This window comes from Neofelis nebulosa, chromosome 14 (assembly GCF_028018385.1).
Source record: "Neofelis nebulosa isolate mNeoNeb1 chromosome 14, mNeoNeb1.pri, whole genome shotgun sequence".
Taxonomy (NCBI): Eukaryota; Metazoa; Chordata; class Mammalia; order Carnivora; family Felidae; genus Neofelis; species Neofelis nebulosa.
In genome coordinates this window covers 23831267-23851037 of record NC_080795.1, presented here as the reverse complement: position 1 = coordinate 23851037, position 19771 = coordinate 23831267, and the positions used below count along the sequence as shown (strand labels likewise).

The window sequence follows — 19771 nt, the reverse complement described above, 5'->3', positions numbered from 1 at the left end:
AAAAATTGGCAAAGCCCACCCAAACACTGTCCAGAGGACAGAGAAGCTGTGGCCAGAACCTTGGAGTATTGCAGTGGAATTGGCAGGGACGTTTGTGTTATGGGGCAGGATGCAGGGAACTGTGGCCAACCGTGTATGGCCTTATTGGCAAGATCATCCGACTGGGGAAAGGGATGCATCAGCCCTGCTCAGCCTGATGCCTGTAGATATTTGATTGATCTCATGCGTCTTGTCCTGAGTCCATGCTCACTGTAACCTTCTGATTTCGGGTGAGCTTGTCATGGAGGTCTATCATCAGGAACAGCATGCACTGGCGTTCCAGGAATAAGCCCCTTGGCCTTGTCATGTTTACATTGCCCATTGTGAACTAATGACTTGACCTTCTGGTGTTATACATCAGGATTGTGAGCTCTGGTGATGTGATTCTGCCCCAGGGGATGGCTCTACTTCAAAGTGCTGATGAAATTGGGTTTCTAAGCCAGGAAAGCTGAGATGAGATTTTGCATGACCGCTAGGGAAGTGGAGGGGAGGATGACTGGGAAACTATGTGGTGGTTCTTTGTCCCACTGTTTACATTTCCTTTCCATCAAGATGCTTAATTGTTTTTAATACCAAGTGATATTAAGTAAGGTGTAAAACTTATATTTTTATCAATTGTGGGAGTGACTGGGCTAAAAAAGACTGAAAAACACTGCCCCAGAATGTGGTAAAGATATTTACTTTGAGCCCTCTTAAGAGATTGCCAGCTTATTCCCTAGGCAACATCCTCAGCAAGTTTTGCCTTCCTGTGTTTAAGCATGTGTATTAGTCAGCCCGGCTGCTGTAACAAAGTAAAATACCACAGACTGGGTGGCTTAAGCAACAGACATTTATTTCTCACAGTTCTGGAAGCTGGAAGTCCAAGATCACAGTGCCAGTATGGTTGAGTTCTGGTAGAGAGCCATCGACCTGGCTTACAGATGGCCTTCTTCTCCCTCTCTTCACATGGCTTTCCTGGGTACATGTGTATGGAGAGAGAGAGAACTGTGGTTTCTCTTCCTCTTTAATGAGGGCACTGGGGTGCCTGGGTGGCTCTGTCAGTTGAATGTCTGACTCTTGATTTCATCTCAGGTCATGATCTTGTGGTTCATGGGGTTGAGCCCCACGTGGAGCTTCAATGCTGACTGTGTGGAGCCTGCTTGGAATGCTCTCTCCCTCTCTTTCTGCCCCTTCCCTGCCCATGCTCTCCTGTCCCTTTCTCCAAATAAATAAACCAAAAATAATAATAATAATAATAATAATAATAATAAGGGCACTAATACTATCATGAAGGTCTTACCTTCATAACCTAATGTAAACCTACTTACCTCCCAAAAGCCGCACCTCCAAATACGAACACATTGGGGGTTGGAGCTTCAGCATATGAATTGCAGGAGACACATACATTCAGTCCATAATAGCATGTATGTGCACACACATACACTCTGTATATTATTTAAAGTAAAAGTGAAGTCTTTAGGTTATTATGAGCCAGGGTTAACTAAGGTCACATTTGTGGTATGAATGATAAATCTTTAGAAATCAAAGCATATTTTCATTATTTAATGGTCTATGCTTATCATTAATATGTAGTATTTTTGGTTAAGAAAAGGGAAGTATCCTGAAACAGATGACTTCTAAACTCACTTTCCAAAACCCAGAATTCAGAGTAACTGTTTTCATAGCAAAAGGGAAATACAGGATGCCTGGGTGGCTCAGTCAGTTAAGCATCTGACTCTTGATTTTGGCTTGGTTCATGATCTCCTGGTTCATGAGTTCGAGCCCCATGTCGGGCTCTGTGCTGACAGCACAGTGCCTGCTTGGTACTCTCTCTCCTGTCTCTCCCCCTCCCCCTGCTTGTGTGCTCTTTCTCTCTCTCTCTCTCAAATATTTTAAAAAATATTTTAAAATATTTAAAAATGATCTATTAGTTGACATGAAATTAATAATTCATGAGTTTGGTTATTCTTACCGCTTACTCATTTCAGTATATTCGGTTCCACAAGCGTGTGCTAAGAGCCAGCCCTGTGCAAGGCAGTGGAATGGACGTACCACAGCCTGCAGACAAGAGCGCCATGGCTACGTTCAAAGAAGTAGCAGTGTTTTTAAGGATGGGACTCTGAAGTCCTGTAGGAAACGGGTGTTCTTTCCACATAGAATATAAAAGTAATCCTGCTACCACTTATATAATCTGTTTAGAATCTTCCAATCTTTACTGATTGGCAGTCTCCACAGAAAATATCTGATTTCTATTTAATGACTTCTGACGTTGCCATAAAGCATTTGCTATCCGCCCGGTCCTTGCAGACATTTGTTTGGGGGAGTCTTCATGGCACTGCTTCTGCCCATACCCAGCCCTCCACGGCTCACCTGTGAGGAACTAGGTGCATACCCTGCTGTTACCATCTGCCGTATCTGTTCAGGGCCTCCATGCCAACTGTAGCAAGTAACCTCTCAGTGTTGGTGGATGACACGTGCTGAATGTTGTTTGATGTCGTGTGGTGGCCTGTATCTGACTTCTTCCTCATATGAATCCCTGGGGTGGGGGAAGAGTCCCTCAGGATTCATAGATACGGTCTGTAAAAATAGATGAAAATGCTTACTGCAACAACTATCAACATGTATCCTAATTTTGCTTCCTGGAAATATTCTGACAAGTCTTTTTTTAATTTTTTTTAATGTTTATTTATTTTAGAGAAACAAAGCATGAGCAGGGGAGGGGCAGAGAGAGACGGAGACACAGAATTCAAAGCAGGCTCCAGGCTCTGAGCTGTGTCAGCACAGAGCCCAATGTAGGGCTCGAACTCACCAACCATGAGATCATGACCTGAGCCGAAGTTGGACACTTAACCGACTGAGCCACTCAGGTGCCCCCTGACCAGTCTTTTTAATTTTTTTTTTTCAACGTTTTTTATTTATTTTTGGGACAGAGAGAGACAGAGCATGAACGGGGGAGGGGCAGAGAGAGAGGGAGACACAGAATCGGAAACAGGCTCCAGGCTCCGAGCCATCAGCCCAGAGCCTGACGCGGGGCTCGAACTCACGGACCGCGAGATCGTGACCTGGCTGAAGTCGGACGCTTAACCGACTGCGCCACCCAGGCGCCCCCCTGACCAGTCTTTTTAATGAACTACTGTGGCCCCTCAATCCTGTGTCGCTGGTGTGGCCCTGCCTGACCTACATTACTCCACAGAACAAGCAGCAAGTGCAACACATGCCTTCCAAGAAGATAGTCCAGGAAAAACTTCTGTCCTCTGCATTATATGTCTTGTTTAAAAAAGCATTTAATCTCACTCTAGAAAATCTAACTGTATATCCTCCTTCCTGGCCAGTCTCCACATGACTACACCATGTTGGAACCATTGCCAGCTGGATGTAATCATGTAAGGCTGGCGTTAGGTCCATCTCTAGTCAATGTTTTTTTTTGTTTGTTTTGGGGTTCTTTTTGGCATGCTGTTAAATGGCTGTATCTGGGTACATTAGAATCACCTGGAGCATTTGTTAAACATCAAGATTTCAAGGCTGCACTTCATAGTTATTCAAAGTCTCTGGGAATCATATCCCAGGTGCCTCTGATAGGCAGCAAATACGGAGCCACTGCTTTACAGTACATTTATTTTCTTACCTAGCCATTTATTAATGCATAGTAAAGTTGAGAATTTTTTTAAGATGTAAAGTAGGCCCTAGAATGTACGTCCACCACTCTAGTAATTTTTTTTTGTCATAAACTTGACATACAGTGTTCGTGTCAGGTGTACAACACTGTGATTGATATGACCATCCTATGCATTCTGCAAGCCTCACCTTAAGTGTAGTTACCATCAAAGTTATTACAGTGTTACTGCAATATTGACTATATTCCCTGTGCCGTCATTTCCATCCCCTTGATTTATTTAGTTTTTACCTCTTAATCCCCTTCACCTATCTCACCAATGCCCTCTCAACCACCAGTTCTCTTCATAGATTTATGAATCTATTTCTGTTCTTTTTTGTGTGTTGTTTTTTAGATTCCACATATAAGTCAAATCATATGGTATTTGTCTTTCTCTGACTTACCTCACTTAGCAAAATACTCACTAGGTCTGTCCATTGTTGTCACAGATGGCAAGATCTTATTCTTTTTTATGGCTGAGTAATATTCCTCTGTGTGTGTGTTTGTACCACATATTACTTACTGATTCATATATAAATGGACACTTGGGTTACTTCCACATCTTGGCTACTGTAAATGCTGCAGTAAACATAGGGGTGCATATATCTTTTTTAATTAGTGTTTCTCTTTTCTTGTGGCAAACACCCAGTAGTGGGATTACTACTGTAGTGTATGGTATTTCTACTTTTAATTTTTTGACGAATGTCTGTACTGTTTTCCACAGTGTCTGCACCAATTTATATTTCCACCAACAGTGCACAAGAGTTCCATTTATTTATTGATTGATTGAGAGCGAGAGAGAGAACTAGAGAGCAAGTGGGATAGGGGCAGAGAGAGAGGGAGACAGAATCCCAAGCGGACTCTGTACCGTCAGCACAGAGCCCGGTGTGGGGCTCAAATTCACGAACCAGGAAATGACCTGAGCCAAAGCCAACAGTCAGATGCTTATTAACCAACTAAGCCACCCAAGTACCCCAAGGGTTCCTTTTTCTCCATACCTTCAACATTTATTATTTCTTGTCTTTTTGATACTAGCTAGCTATTCCTACTGGTGTGAGGTGACATCTCATTGTGGTTTTGATTTGCATTTCCTTGATGATTAGTGATATTGAGCATCTTTTCATGTGTCTGTTGGCCATTTATATATCTCTTTGGAAAAATGTTTGTTCAGGTCCTCTGCCCATTTTTTAATCAGATTATTTTGGGGTTTCGGTGTTGAGTTGTAGGAGTTCTTTATATATTTTGGAAATTAACCCCTTAATCAGATATATCATATGGAAATATCTTCTCCCATTCAGTAGATTGCCTTTTCATTTTGTAGATGGTTTCTTTCTCTATGCAAAAGATTTTTATTTTGGTGTAGTCCCAATATTTTATTTTTGCTTTTGTTTTCCTTGCCTCAGGAGACGGATCTAGAAAACCTTTGCTAAGGCCAATGCCCAAGAGCTTACTGCCTGTTTTATTAGTTTTATAGTTTCAAATCTGATGTTTGGGTCTTGAAACCATTTTGAGTTTATTTTTGTGTCTTGTATAAGACAGTCATCCAGTTTCATTCTTTTGCATGTAGATGGCCAGTTTCCCCAACACCATTTATTGAACAGACTGTCTTTTCCTTATTGTATATTCTTGCCTTCTTTATCCTACACTGACCATATAAGCATAGGTACAATTCTGGGCTCTCTATTCGGTTCCCTTGATCTATGTGTTTCTTGTTGTGCCTATACCATACTGTTTTGCTTACTATATAGCTTTGCAGTATAGCTTGAAATCTGGGATTGTGATGCCTCTGGTGTTTGTTTGTTTTTTCAAGATTGCTTTAGCTATTTGAAGTCTTTTGTGGTTCCATACAAATTTAAGGACTATTCCAGTTCTATGAAAAATACTATTGGTATTTTGATAGGGATCTGTAGATTGCTTTGGGTAGTATGGACATTTTAATAATACTAATTCTTCCAGTCCATGAGCATGGGATATCTTTTCATTTGTATCACCTTCAGTGTCTTTCCTCAGTGTCTTATAATCTTCAGAGGACAGGTCTTTCACTTCCTTGCTTAAATTTATCCCTAGGTATTTTATTCTTTTTGATGCAGTTGTAAATGTGATTCTTGTCTTAATTTCTCTTTCTGCTACTTCATTATTAGTATATAGAAACACAACATATTTCTGTATATTGTGTAACCTGCAACTTAACTGAATTCATTTACTAGTTCTGATAGTTTTTTGGTGGAGCCCTTAGGATTTTCTATATATAGTATCATGTTATCTGCAAATAGTGACAGTTTATTTCTTCCTTACAAATTTGGATAAATCCTAAATTTGTAAGCTGCACTGTTACAGTCTCATATTTTCCAAATGAAGCACATGGGCTTTGTGACAGCTTTATTTCTCATGGTTCAGTGACTGTATCTTTTCCTCACAACTTTAAGAACGTATAAGCAATCGTGTTTGCCAGAGTCTGTTTTTTCTCCACTCTCTTCTGTAAGGCTATTTAAGTTAAATATTAACTTTAGATTTGATCTTTAGATTTGCAAAAATAACTTTTGCTTGTACCCCTTAGATTGAAGACATTAAAAGAACTCTGTGGGACACCTGGGTGTTGAGTACCCAGTCAACTCAGTTGAGCATCTGACTTCAGGTCATGATCTCATGGTTCATGAGTTCGAGCCCCACATGAGGCTCACTGTTATCAGCACAGAGCCTGCTTCAGATCCTCTGTTCCCCCTCTGTCTCTGCCCCTCCCCCACTCTTGCTCTGCCTCTCTCTCTCAAAAATAAATAAAATGTTAAAAAAATAAAAGTACTTCGTAATTTCTGTATTTCCGTAATGCTGTAAAATTGAATAATAGTGAAGTACATATAAAACCAACCAACTCTGATGAAATTTTGAGTAGAAGGAGTCAGAGAAAAAGTATGTAAGGAACACACTGCCTCAAACTCTATCAGATAATATCCCTTATCACAGGAGGGTAGGAGGGGTTTTATAAAAAAATAAATCTGCCATAGAATAATGAGGTTCTTTCTCCATGAAACACCAGCGTAAATGATCCTAATGGGTTTTTTGAAATAGGGGCAAATCTGTTGATGAAAGGTCACTTTCTGGTGCTGCTGCCACTTCTTTCTCTTGGTGGAGGTATGTGCTGGTCACAGCACCAAGAAAGAATTCAGAAACAGGAAGATCTCACCTTTTGAGGGATTTGCAGATCCCCCTTTCTCTTTGCTCCACTGAGATACCTTTTCTGGGCCAGGAATTCATACTTTCAAAGAAAATTGCCAAATTTATTTATTTATTTTTTTTTATTTTGAGAGAGAGAAGGGGCAGAGAGTTAGGAGAGAGAATCCCAAGCACACTAAGCACAGTTCCCCATGTGGGGCTTGATCTCACGAACTATGAGATCATGACCTGAGCTGAAATCAAGAGCCAGACACTTCACTGACTGAGCTACCTAGGCACCCCGAAAATTGCCAAGTTTAAAAGGGGTGGTAGCCTTTGAGGGAGCTTATCAGGTTTAGAGAAGAAAGCACAATTGGTGACATAGGATTTTATCCTATTTGGGAAGTTTGCATCCTTCAAACTTCTGGAGGATGGAAAGTGGGATAATGCTGTTTGCTATGTTTTCACCCCTGAATATAACCTGTAATTGTGGATCCTTGGGAATTGTCATTTCTTGGCTTAAGATATTACATTATATGTTGAATTACATTTTGTCTTAAGGAAACACAGGAGCTATGTGATTTTAGGTTTTCAGCTATAGCTATTTTCACATCAGATTGGGATAATAATGCCTGCTTCCTAAGATTTTGGTGAGGCTTTAAACTTTGGGAAATACCTTGTATAAATAGTACATAGTCTCATAACAATAAGTTACTACTCAGCACAGGAAGAGCAATTAAAAGTCTAAGTGGACAGTATGTATTTTAAGTATTAAGGATAATTGTTCTTAAGCTCCTCTGTAAATCCTTTAAGTTTGGTGTGAGGGATGGGAGTGGAGGACAGGAAGGAAAGTGAACAGATGCCAATTTCTGTAAACAAATTGGTGGGGTGGTTTCTCCCTATTTACTCAAGAGATGATGTTGTCAGCTCTTGCCTGTTTGCAGAGAAAAGAGCCACCTGCACTTTGTGACCTCAGGAGATGAGAGTGGCTGATTATCCACAACAAGAACCTGTATCTCCCACTCCCCTTCACCCATTTTGCCCCTCCCACACCCTCCTCCCCTCTGGCAACCATTAGTTTGTTCTCCATATTTATGAAGCTATTTCTGCTTTTTGTTTGTTTTGCTTTTTAGATTCTTCATGTAAGTGAAATTATGTGGTATTTCATGTGGACTTATTTCACTTAGCATAATATCCTATAGGTCCATCCATATTAATCACAAATGTCAAAAATCTTATTTTTCATTGCTGAGTAATACTTCAGTATTTCTATATATGACGTTTTTATCCATTCATCTATCAAGGGACACTTGGGTTGCTTCCATATCTTGGTTATTGTAAGTAATGCTGCAGTGAACATAGAGGTGCATATATCTTTTCATATTAGTATTTTCATTTTATATGGGTAAATACCCAGTAGTGGAATTACTGAATCATATGGTATTTCTGTTGTTAATTTTTTGAGGAACCTCCATACTGTTTTCCACAGTGGTTACACCAGTTTATGTTTCTACCAACAGTGCGGAACGGTTCCTTTTTCTCCACTTTCTCACCAATGCTTCTTGTCTTTCTGTTACCACCCATTCTGAAAGATGTAAAGTGACTGTGGATTTGATTTGCATTTCCCTAATGATTAGTGTTGCTGAGCATTTTTTCAAGTGTCTGTTAGCCATCTGTATGTCTTCTTTGGGAAAATGTCTGTTCAGGTCCTCTACCCATTTTTCAATCAGATTGTGGTGTTTGGGGAGTTGAGTTGCATAAGTTCTTTCTGTTTTGGACATTAACCCCTCATTAGATATATCATTTGGAAGTATCCTTTTCCAGTTTTAGTAGGTTGCCTTTTTGATTTGTTCGTTTCTTCTTTGCAAAAGCTTTTTTTTTTTTTTTTTTTTTTTTTTTGCAAAAGCTTTTTATTTTGGTGTAGTCCCAATAGTTTATTGTTGTTGCTTTTGTTTCTCTTGCCTAGAAAAGTGTTGGCTAAGGCTGATGCCAAACAGATTATTGCCTATGTTTTCTTCTAGGAGCTTTATGGTTTCAAGTCTCACATTTAGGTCTTTAATCTGTTTTTATTTTTGTATATGGTGAAAGAAAATGGTCTAGTTTCATTCTTTTGCTTGTAGTCATCCAGTTTTTCCAACAGCCATTTATTGAAGGAACTGTCTTTTCCTTACTCTATATTCTTGCCTCCTTTGTCATAGATTAGTTGACCATATAAGCATGGATGTCTGGGCTCTCTATTCTGTTCCAGTAATATATTTTTGTGCCAGTACAATACTGTTTGATTACTATAGCTTTGGTAGTGTATCTCAAAATCTGGAATTGTGATACCTCCAGCTTTGTTCTTTTTCAGGATTGTTTTTGGCTGAATATTCAAGGTCTTCTGTGGTTCTGAACAAATTTTAGGATTATTCTTGTTCTGTGAAAAATGCTATTGTTATTTTGATAGGGATTGCATCGATTCTATAGATTGCTTTGTATAGTATGGTTATTTTAACAATATTAATTCTTCCCACCCATGAGCATGGAATATCTTTCCCTTGTGTTATCAGTTCCTTTAATCAGTGTTTTTGGTGCACTTGTAAATGCAATTGTTTTCTTAATTTCTTTCTGCCACTTTGTTAGAAATTGTTAATAGGGGCGCCTGGGTGGCCCAGTAGGTTAAACGTCCGACTTCAGTTCAGGTCACAATCTCGCGGTTTGTGAGTTTGAGCCCCACTTTGGGCTCTGTGCTGACAGCTTAAAGCTGGAACCTGCTTCAAATTCTCTCTCTCTCTCAAAAACTAAATAAACATTACAAAAAAATTTTCTTTAAATGTTTCTATACAAATTATTAGTATATAAAAATACAACAGATTTCTGTATATTAATTTTGTATCCTGCAACTTCTGAATTCATTTGTTCTAATAGTTTTTTGGTGGAGTGTTTAGGGTTTTCTATATATAGTATCTTGTCTTTTGCAAATAGTAAGTTTATATCTTCATTACCAATTTGTATGCCTTTAATTCTTTTTCTTAATCTGATTGATATAACTAGAACTTCCAGAACTAGGTTCAATAGAAGGGGCAAGATGGACATTCTTAACTTATTTCTGATCTTAGAGAATAGCTCTTAGTTTTTCACCACTGAATATGATGTTAGCTATGGGCTTGTCATATATGGCCTTTATTATGTTGAGGTATGATCCCTTTAAACTCATTTGTTGGCAGTTCTTATGAGTAAATGATGAATTTTGTTAAATGTTTTTTCTTCATCTGTTGAGATCATACAATTTTTATCCTTAATTTTGTTAATGTGGTATATAACATGGATTGATCTGCAAATATTGAATCATCCTTGCATCCCCCAGAATAAATCCCAGTTGCTCATGGTGAATGATTCATTTAATGTATTGTTAAATGAAGTTTGCTGATGTTTTGTTGGATATTTGCATCTGTATGCATCATATCTATTGGCCTGTATTTTTTTTGTAATGTCTTTGTCTGGTTTTGGTATGAGGGTAATGCTGGCCATGTAGAATAAATTTGGAAGCTTTACTTCCCCTTCTATTTTTTGGAATAATTTGGGGAGACTGTGTATTAACTCTTCTTTAAGTATTTGGTAGAATTCACCTTTTGAATGCATCTAGTCCTGGACTTTATTTTTGGAGAGTTTTTTGGTTACCATTTCAATTTCATTACTAATAATTGATATGTTCAGACTTTCTATTTCTTCTTGGGGCACCTGGGTGGCTTAGTCAGTTAAGTGTCCAACTCTTGATTTCAGCTCAGATCATGATCTCACAGTTCGTGGGATGAAGCACTGCATAGAACTCTGCGCTGAGCCTGCTTGGGATTCTCTTTCTCCCTCTCTCTCTGCCCCTCCCCTGCTTGTGCACAAGCTCTCTCTAAATAAACAAACATTGAAAAAAGATTTTCTGTTTATTCCTGATTCAGTTTTGGAAGATTATATGTTTTTAGGAATTTATCCATTTCTTCTAGATTATCCAATTTGTTGGCATATAATTTTTTGTACTAATCTCTTTTAATCTTTCATATTTGTGTGGTGCTGGTTGTTCCCCCTATATTTCTATTTTTTCCTTTCATTTTTCTTAGGAGTCTGGCTAAATGTTTATCAGTTTTGTTTGATTTTTTTCTGTTGTATATTTACTCGCTATTTCCTTTATTTCTGCTCTGATCCTTATTATTTCCTTCCTTCTACCAACTTTGGACTTTATTCCATTTTTCTAGTTCCTTTAAGTATAAGGTTAGATTGAGATCTTTCTTGAGGTATTGTAACCTGTATTGCTAACCTGTATTGAGATCTTTCTTGAGGTAACCTGTATTGCTATAAATTTACCTCTTAGAAGTGCTTCTGCTGTATCCCAAAGATTTAGATCACTGTGTTTTTGTTTTCATTTGTCTCTGTGTATTTTTTTATTTCCTCTTTATTTGTTGACCCATTGGTTGTTTAGCAGCATGTTGTTTAGTCTCCACATGTTTGTGGGTTTTTCCTTTTTTTTTTTTTTTTCTTATAATTGATTTCTGGTTTCACACTGTTATGGTCAGGATTTTAATCTTCTTAAATTTATTGAGATTTGTTTTGCAGCCTAACGTGATCTGGCCTAGAGAATGTTCCATGTGCACTTGAAAAGAATGTATGTTCTGTATATAATCTGTTAAATCCATCTGGTCTAATGTATCATTCAAAGACACTGTTCCCTTATAAAGGGACAAAATGACAGTAATGTAATAACAGTAGGAGACTCTAACACCCACTTGGGTAGATCATCCAGGCAGAAAATAAATATCTGTTAATATTTGCTTTATGTATTCAGGTGTTCCAGTGATGGGTGCATAGATGTTTATAATTGTTATATCCTCTTGTTGGATTGATCCCTTTATCATTATGTCATGCCCTTCTTTGTGTCTTGTTACAGTCGTTGTTTTGTGTGATGTAAGTATTGCTATCCCAGCTTTTTATAAGTACATATCTATCAATAATTACTTTAAATAGTCTAAATGCTCCAAAAGACAGAGTAAAGGGATGGATGGAAAACAAGACCCATTTGTATCTATATGCCTACAAGAGACTCACTGTAGACTGAAAATGAAGGAAAGAGTAGGAAGATACTCCATGCAAATGAAAGCAAAAAATAAATAAATAAATAATAAGTCCAAGTAGCAACACTTTCTTGAAAGGCAGATTTTTCCATATGTAAAAATAACATGATTGTTGTAAACAAACCTAAAGTATTTAGAAAAAGAAAAAAAAATCCTGGGAATACAGAGTCAAAGGCAACAACTGCATTGTCATGACTTTAATGCTGACAGCCCCTGTGAAGAGACTCCATGAAGTTTGAATGACCCATTGAGGAAGTTGCGTTAAAAATGTCATCTGCAGGTTCTATTCTTACTTACACAGTAGACGCTTTATTAAATGTCAGTTTATTAAATAATTTAAATATTTTAATATACTAAATGGACTCTTGTCTGTTTAGTAGAGTATGTACTCTGTTCTAATTATGCCACATAATTTGAATATGCAGATTAATTCTGGTGTTATCACCAGTGCTGCATCAACCTGAATTTCACCTCGGTGTTCTGCAAGCAGGCAGGAATGATGCAATTATTAGAGAAGTCAAAACTGTTTAACTTTTATAGCTATCACAATAGTATAAATAATGGTAAATGTTAACGTTTTCAGCAACAAATAATCTTTTCCCCTGGGAAATGAAGTGTGCTCATGCTTAATCCAAGCCTTGTCAATATTTTTAAAGGAAAAGAAACAAGAGGAATGGCTAATCTGACTAGCAAAAAATGCATATAGATAGCCCTAAGGAACAAGCCTTAACGCCTTGCTTTTATTTTATTACCTTCCCTTCTGTTGTCAATTTTTCCCCAGGCCCAGATTATATCAAACAGAGATTTCAGGAAGGTGTAGATGCTAAAGAAAATCCAGAAGAAAAAGTACCAGAGAAGCCACCTACACCAAAGGAATCTCCTCATTTTTATCGCAAAGGCACGACACCCCCCAGGTCTCCTGAAGCAAGTCCCAAACAAAGCCACTCTCCCCAGCCCTCCTCCCCAAAACCCACGAAGAAGCAGAACCCTAGCTCTGGGGCAAGACTCAACCAAGACAAACGGAGTGTGGCTGATGAGCAGGTGACAGCCATCATCAACAAGCCTTTGATGTCAAAGCCTCCCACGAAGGAGGTGGGAGCCATGGTGCCCCTTTCCAAGTACTCTGGCCGCCACCACATCCCTAACCCCAGTAACGGGGAGCTGCATTCTCAGTACCACGGCTACTACGTGAAATTGAACGCCCCCCAGCACCCCCCGGAAGACGTGGAGGAAGATGAAGGATCGAGCCAGTCTTCCTCAGCGCTGGTGCACAAGCCATCACCCAACAAGTGGAGTCCCCCTAAATCTGTGACAAAACCAGTTGCCAAAGAAAGCAAAGCTGAGCCAAAAGCTAAGAAGTCTGAACTTGCTATACCAAAGAATCCAGCAAGCAACGATTCATGCCCTTCTTTGGAAAAAGAAGCCAATTCGGTAAGTTGTGCAAGATGTGTTTTTTCTTTCTTTTGGTTCTTTTCAGGTAGCGGCGTAGGATAACTTGCATCTCGATGACAGCTTGGCTAGCGAAAGTTCTGATGAATGAACATAGGACTGTATAGGGTAGAGCTTAGCATCTTTGTAGCCTAAGACAGCAAAGAACTGTCAGAGCAGAAATTCCTCCCTGCTGGCTCAGCCACCCACCTTAGACATCATTCAGATAGCCGGGCTATTGGTGTGTCACATGTTAGCAAGCCTTTACCCACACTTCTTGGTAAGTCTTGTGGTCACTTAGTTTGAGCTGCTGTAACAAAAATGCCATAAACTAGATGGCTTAAGCAATATTTCTTTCTTGTAATTCTGGAGGCTGGGGAGTCCCAAGATCAAGGTGCCATAGACTTGATGTCTGGCAAGAACCCAATTCCTGGTTCGTAGACCGTCTTGCTGTACGTACCCTCACATGGCTGAGAGAGAGAGAAATAGCATACTCTGTGGTGTCTCTTCTCGTGAGGGCCCCACCCTCATGACCCAGGGCCCATCTCCCAAAGGGCTCCCCTCCAAATACCGTCACATTGGGAAGTAGGGTTTCAACATACAAATTTTGGAGAAACACAAACATGTAGTCCTTAACTGCAGCTAAGAAAGGAGTCATGGGACCCTGACCAGGGCCAGCACCTCTCAGAGCCCTAGCTGGGAAGAGGCTTTTCCACTACCATTCACTAGGTTCTTAGCCCTGCTTTTGACCCTCACGAAACACATAAAGGAATAGATGGAAAACAAGACCTATCTGTATGTATATGCGTACAAGAGACTCACTTCAGACCTAAAGAGACAGACTAAAAGTGAAGGAGTAGGAAAAGCTACTCCAGTCAGCATCTTTAGAAAAAAGAACATCTTTGGGGCGCCTGGGTGGCTCAGTCGGTTGAGTGTCCGACTTCAGCTCGGGTCATGATCTCGCAGTTTGTGGGTTCGAGCCCTGCATCAGGCTCGGTGCTGACAGCTCGGAGCCTGGAGCCTGCTTTAGATTCTGTGTCTCCCTCTGTCTCTCTCTGCCCCTCCCCTGCTCATGCTCTGTCTCTCAAAAATGAATAAACATTAAAAAAATTTAAAAAAAAAAACATCTTTTCTAGCTAGTGCGAATTATTCCCCTAAATACTTAGTTTGGATTTTACTCAATTAGCCAGGCTTTGCAACTAGAACATTTTCTTTTCAACTACTTGAGAAAATTGCCTTGGTCTTCTAACTTGTCAGAGATTTCAGTTTCCTGGTAAATGCTAGTTTTATTGTCAGTCTGGAGCACTTAAGGTTTTTAATTCTTCAACCATATTATTGCTAATGTCATTTGATAAGCATGTAGAGATTTATTTGTTCAATGATATAAGGAATTCATACTTTATCAAATTCTATAGAGTTTATAAAATCTGGAAGCTGACCAACTGATCTTTTGACCTAGTCACATGTTTTTTGGAACAAAGGTGTTGCTTGTTAAATGTAGCTTAGGGAAGAAGCCACAGCTGACCCAATACTTAGTAATTTCTGAGACTTTTCCGTAAATGTTCAGATTAATAAATTGGGCAACAAGAATATAATACCACTGTAAGTTTTTTTTTTCTTTTGTCTGTTAAGTTTAACAGGGTTAAACTGTTTACAATTAAACAGTAACAATGTTAAAAAATTGAAATTCATCTTTTTTATTAACTTACCTTTGATGTTTCTTAGGTTTATTATGCTAATATTTACAAACACCAGTTCTCATCTTTGTAATTAACTTACCTTTGATGCTTCTTAGGTTTATTTTGCTAATATTTACAACACTAGTTCTCATCTTTTTAATCATCTAAATATAAATTAGATTAACTGCGTTAACTTCCTGAGAGTCATCCTCCATGGGGATAAATGGTTTTCAAAACAGACTAACTCTATTAGTGCTGGTTTGCTGGACTTACAAGGGTGAAATTCAAACAATGCAAGGCCATATACAGTGTCTTGTAAACTTTCTTTAAAATGTTACTAGTGTGTGATAAATTCACCACCTCCTTTTTAGAAAAAGTTATCTTTTTTACTTCTGTGCAGAACCATCTGATTCTTGGAGGTAGCTGGGCACCCTCCAGCTGGGTAGGTCGGTCTCTAGGGTCCCTTCCACACCTTAAGGTACATGAGGCCTAGCACTCCACAGCCTCTGTGCGTGACAAGAACCAGAAGTCAAGAGTGCCTTGGCACCTCCTTGTGAAGATTTTAACAATTAACCTTCTTTTCCTGATAATAACAGAAAGCTGCCTTTCACACTCCTGGTGACTGCTTTCCTGACAGTTAAGAAGTGATAAAACCGTCATAAAGGTAGTTAATGAACCACCTTTAGAACAAAGGAATAGTGCATACAATTTTGACATAGACACTGTATAAGCTAGAGGTTTACAAATAACTTGAAAGCTCATAGGAGTATTCACAATAAAGCACACACTGGACGGAAAAATCAGACTGAATCGGTGTTCCCGGTGGGCAGCTGAGAGATCTGGTTTGAGTCAGAATCGCCATTTTTAGGCTGGTTGGATACACTGGAATCTGGACTTTTAGTCACCAGCCTATTGACTGAGACAGTATAGGCTGGTGGCTAAGGGTGTGGACTCTGGTGCCAGATTTTCTCTAAGTTCAAATCCCAGTTGTGTTGCTTCTCAGCCATGGGCCCTGGGGCAGGTTTCCTACCTGTTCTGTGAGTTGCTCGTCTCCACTGGTATCATAGTGTTGTTGAGGAGATTAACTGAGTTAGTGCTTCCTTCCACAGTTCTTAGCACAGAGCCTAGCACCTGGATAGGTGCTCAAAAAACAATGGTTATTACGGTTTCAACACTGTAGTTGCTAAAGCATAAAATAGTTCACAAATATTCCAATAGATTTGGACCCATTCTCAGGATCACCCTGGATATTGATCTTCTAGAAATAGAGAAAATCTTCTGGGACACAGGCTGACACTAAGCAAATAAGAGAAGGGAGGTGATGCCAAGGGATTACTCTAGCATCCCTTCTCAGGAAACATGTGACTCCTATGGGCCATGGTTGCACATGGACTAATGTCCCAGGGAAACCGTTCTGTGTGGTACCAACATTTTTGTAGGATTTTGCAACATTGACAACTTGTAGGAGCTACGAGAGACATCTTCACAGCCTTATCAAACAGACCAGCAAGGGCTCTCCTAAGCAGGAATCTTGACTCCTTCTGAGAACTGCCTGCACTTTTTCTTACCCTTTACTCTCTTCCAAGTCTATTTTGAAATTTACCTAATCTTGCTTTTCAATTGTTATAAAACTTTAAGGCATCCCTTGAAGTTACACACACCCTGAAACCCTAAAAACAGTAAATACGTAAAAACTTGGCTATTAATACTAAATTGTGTGCTTTCCACGTTTTTAGAGAAGTTTTAGATTTAACATAAACTGTAGTAGCTCACCAGACTATTCCTCACAGTTTTAAAAGAGGAATAGTCTTTTGAAGGAAAAACGGTAAATTTCTTGAGCTAGAACTTCTTTCCACATTTTGCCGTCCTACACTTTCTTTTCTAACTGCCTGAAAGTTCTTCCAATCAAGACTTGCACTTTGCCAGCTACAGCTTCTTTTATTCCACCTGTTTCAGTCAGTCTTGAAAAGCAAGACTGATTTTTTTTTTCATTTGGCTATTTTAAGCTACAACTGGCTACCACAGTCATGTTTATGAGACTTCACCTTAAAGCTTTCCACCCCGTGCCCAGCCTAGGTATCTGAAGAACACAGAGGTCACGTCGCAATATCTACCTATTAAACATAGCATCCCAGAATTTATTTTCCACCTGGTTGCTGTTTGAACTTTTTATGCCTGGCTCACCCTCATCTTTACCGGGTCATCTTTAAAAATGGCTTCATAAATGGAGTTGTCCTAGTTGGATAAATAAATATATGTAGGTGTTCAATATATACATACGTATCCATCCAAAAATGCTAACCAATTCAGAAAGATAAATTCAGGGAACTTGTACGGATTTATGAAATGGGCAGTAAAAAGTCCAGACTCACCTTAAACTTTTCAACATTTTTTTTTTTTTTTTTTTTTTTTTTTTTTTTTTTTTTTTATTTTATTTTTGGGACAGAGAGAGACAGAGCATGAACGGGGGAGGGGCAGAGAGAGAGGGAGACACAGAATCGGAAACAGGCTCCAGGCTCCGAGCCATCAGCCCAGAGCCTGACGCGGGGCTCGAACTCACGGACCGCGAGATCGTGACCTGGCTGAAGTCGGACGCTTAACCGACTGCGCCACCCAGGCGCCCCTCACCTTAAACTTTTGAAGTTAGATTCACCAAAGGCACTTTCTCTGTTAGTCTGCTTTTCCTCGGTCCACTATAAAACACTGAACTCTACATTATGTTGTTCTGACCCCATATACTTTTCCTTGCCTTTCATATCATGGTCTTTGGGAATTATAAATTAAATCCCCTGACTCAGAAGAGTTAAGTGAATCCAAACTCCTTAACATACTCCTGAGCAAAATCTAATCAAAGTTTGTGATAATAATAGCATTTCCTTAATTTCCATGCTGAGTTACAATGTCAAAAGATTATTTCAATTATTTTCTGAGGTATAAATGTTTCTTACATTATACATTTTAGGTTAATCATTATTGATGAGTTACATAGATTAGGACCCTTCTAGTGACTTAGGACCAACTGTTCTTCTAGAATAGGTGTATTCTATCAAGATTTGATGTTTTTTCTGCTACCATGAAATCATAGGGTATAGATGAAAATGCCATTTTTAAGAACTTGATTAGAAATTAATTATTTTTAAACTAAGTCCTGTGGCCATAATAGGGATGTGGGGAAAAAAAGGGGCTCTGAAGTAGACAAAGTTTAATTTTAGTTCTGTAATTTGTTTAAACTGGATGAGTAACCTCAGGCAAGAAACTTACCCTCTCAGAGCTCTGTGAAATGGAACTCTTAATCACCTGTGAAGAAGAAATAACCTACCCAGAAATGATTAGCCCACTGCCTGGTATATAAAGACATGCAGTAAATGTTGCTTTTTCCTCCCATTTACTTGGGGTTTTTCTTCTTCCTAATACTCCCTATCTCAACCCGTGTTTACTTCCTTTTCTCAACCACCCTGACTTTACTAATCACCCTGTTCATCATTTAAGATGATGAATTCATAAGGTCAACTACCACACCCACAGTACCTGGAAAAGTACCAGATGATAGTAGGTGTCCATAATGGAAACCTGAATGAATTGGACAATTCGTATGCGTGGGCACACAGTGGTGATCAGTGCAGGGCCACTGTGGAACTCAGTCTAGGACAAAGACAGAATTTAACAAGAAGTGACAAAGTATGAAGTGTCAGGATAGACAACGACCAGGACACTCTGACCTCTGCCTCTGAGGTTGTGGGCCCATCTGGGGAGGAAACCTCCTAGAAGGGTATATGACCCAAGCTCTAGACCTTGTGACATGAGCAGTGGACCAATGACAGTTCCAGTCTTTCTTACTTAACACCCCCCACCAAAAATCACACAACTGTTTCCTCATCTGTGAAATAAGAATTAAAATACCAACGCCACCCACCTAAAGCCAGTTTAGAACACATTTAATACTACTTAAGAATTAGACTCTATTTTAATAGTAAATACCAAGATCATGTCTCTGTAATAAAAATGGCCAAGCATGAGCAGCTCTGAAAAGATGGGTCATAAGTTTGCTTTTTGTTTAAACATGTAAACAAAGTTTGGGTACCTTGGCTAGCTGGTATTGTTGTAGCCTTATTTATCAAAATAGGAGTCTGCAGTTCATCAAATAGAACTTGATTTCTGAAATGTTGTGGCTGAGAAAAGACGTAAAGAATTAGACCTGTAAAATAATTTCTGCAAGTGTTCAACTTCCCGCTCGCAATTTTTACTTCAAGGATGTGGTGGTGTCGAAAAATACGACCAGGAAAAAGACCCTCATTTTGAGTTTTCCTAAATTTTTCCCGAGAGGCCTCAGTATCCTAAAGATCTTATTCTTACTTTCCAACTGCCTTCATGAAGAAACAATTCTTCCTCATCTAAATTATGCCTTAACAAAAAGTCATGCCCACTTTCCATTAGTTCCTGACCCCAGTGTGGCAAACTCTCTCTCACCCAGACTGTTGTCAAATGTTTTGAGGTGAATGTTGAGATTATTTGTAAGTCATTTTCTTAGATTAAATCAAGACTGGAGTCATTTCATAGTGAAAGTGCAGAGACGGCTCCATCTAAATACGGCTTTGCTATTTTTAGTTTATACTTTTTGGAGCTGTTGTCATTTGTTCATGCCATATTTACTGCAATGGGGTTGAGTTTTTTTGTATTTTCGGTAATCGATTTTATGAGCTAGTTTACATATTGATGTTGACATGGAAATGTTATGCCTTGTTTTG

At 39.1% G+C, this 19771-nt stretch overlaps 1 protein-coding gene and 1 long non-coding RNA gene across 6 annotated transcripts in view; one reads left to right on the top strand and one right to left on the bottom strand.

Moving 5' to 3' along the window:
• Positions 1-19771, top strand: part of JPH1 (junctophilin 1) — an 84440-nt gene that overhangs the window by 62081 nt on the left and 2588 nt on the right. For all 4 annotated transcript variants that reach the window (XM_058699881.1, XM_058699879.1, XM_058699880.1 and 1 more), the window contains exon 4: positions 12701-13350. In XM_058699881.1, the coding sequence (XP_058555864.1) occupies positions 12701-13350 (650 nt within the window). The remainder of the gene's footprint in view (positions 1-12700; positions 13351-19771) is intronic.
• LOC131495085 (uncharacterized) lies at positions 855-19566 on the bottom strand. Of its 2 annotated transcripts, XR_009253747.1 has the most exons (4): positions 19108-19566; positions 17655-18668; positions 16057-17398; positions 855-2595 (listed from the first exon to the last, which is right to left on the bottom strand). It is a non-coding gene; the product is annotated as an uncharacterized LOC131495085 (long non-coding RNA). The 2 variants fall into 2 exon arrangements; XR_009253746.1 differs by having other exon boundaries at positions 17655-19566.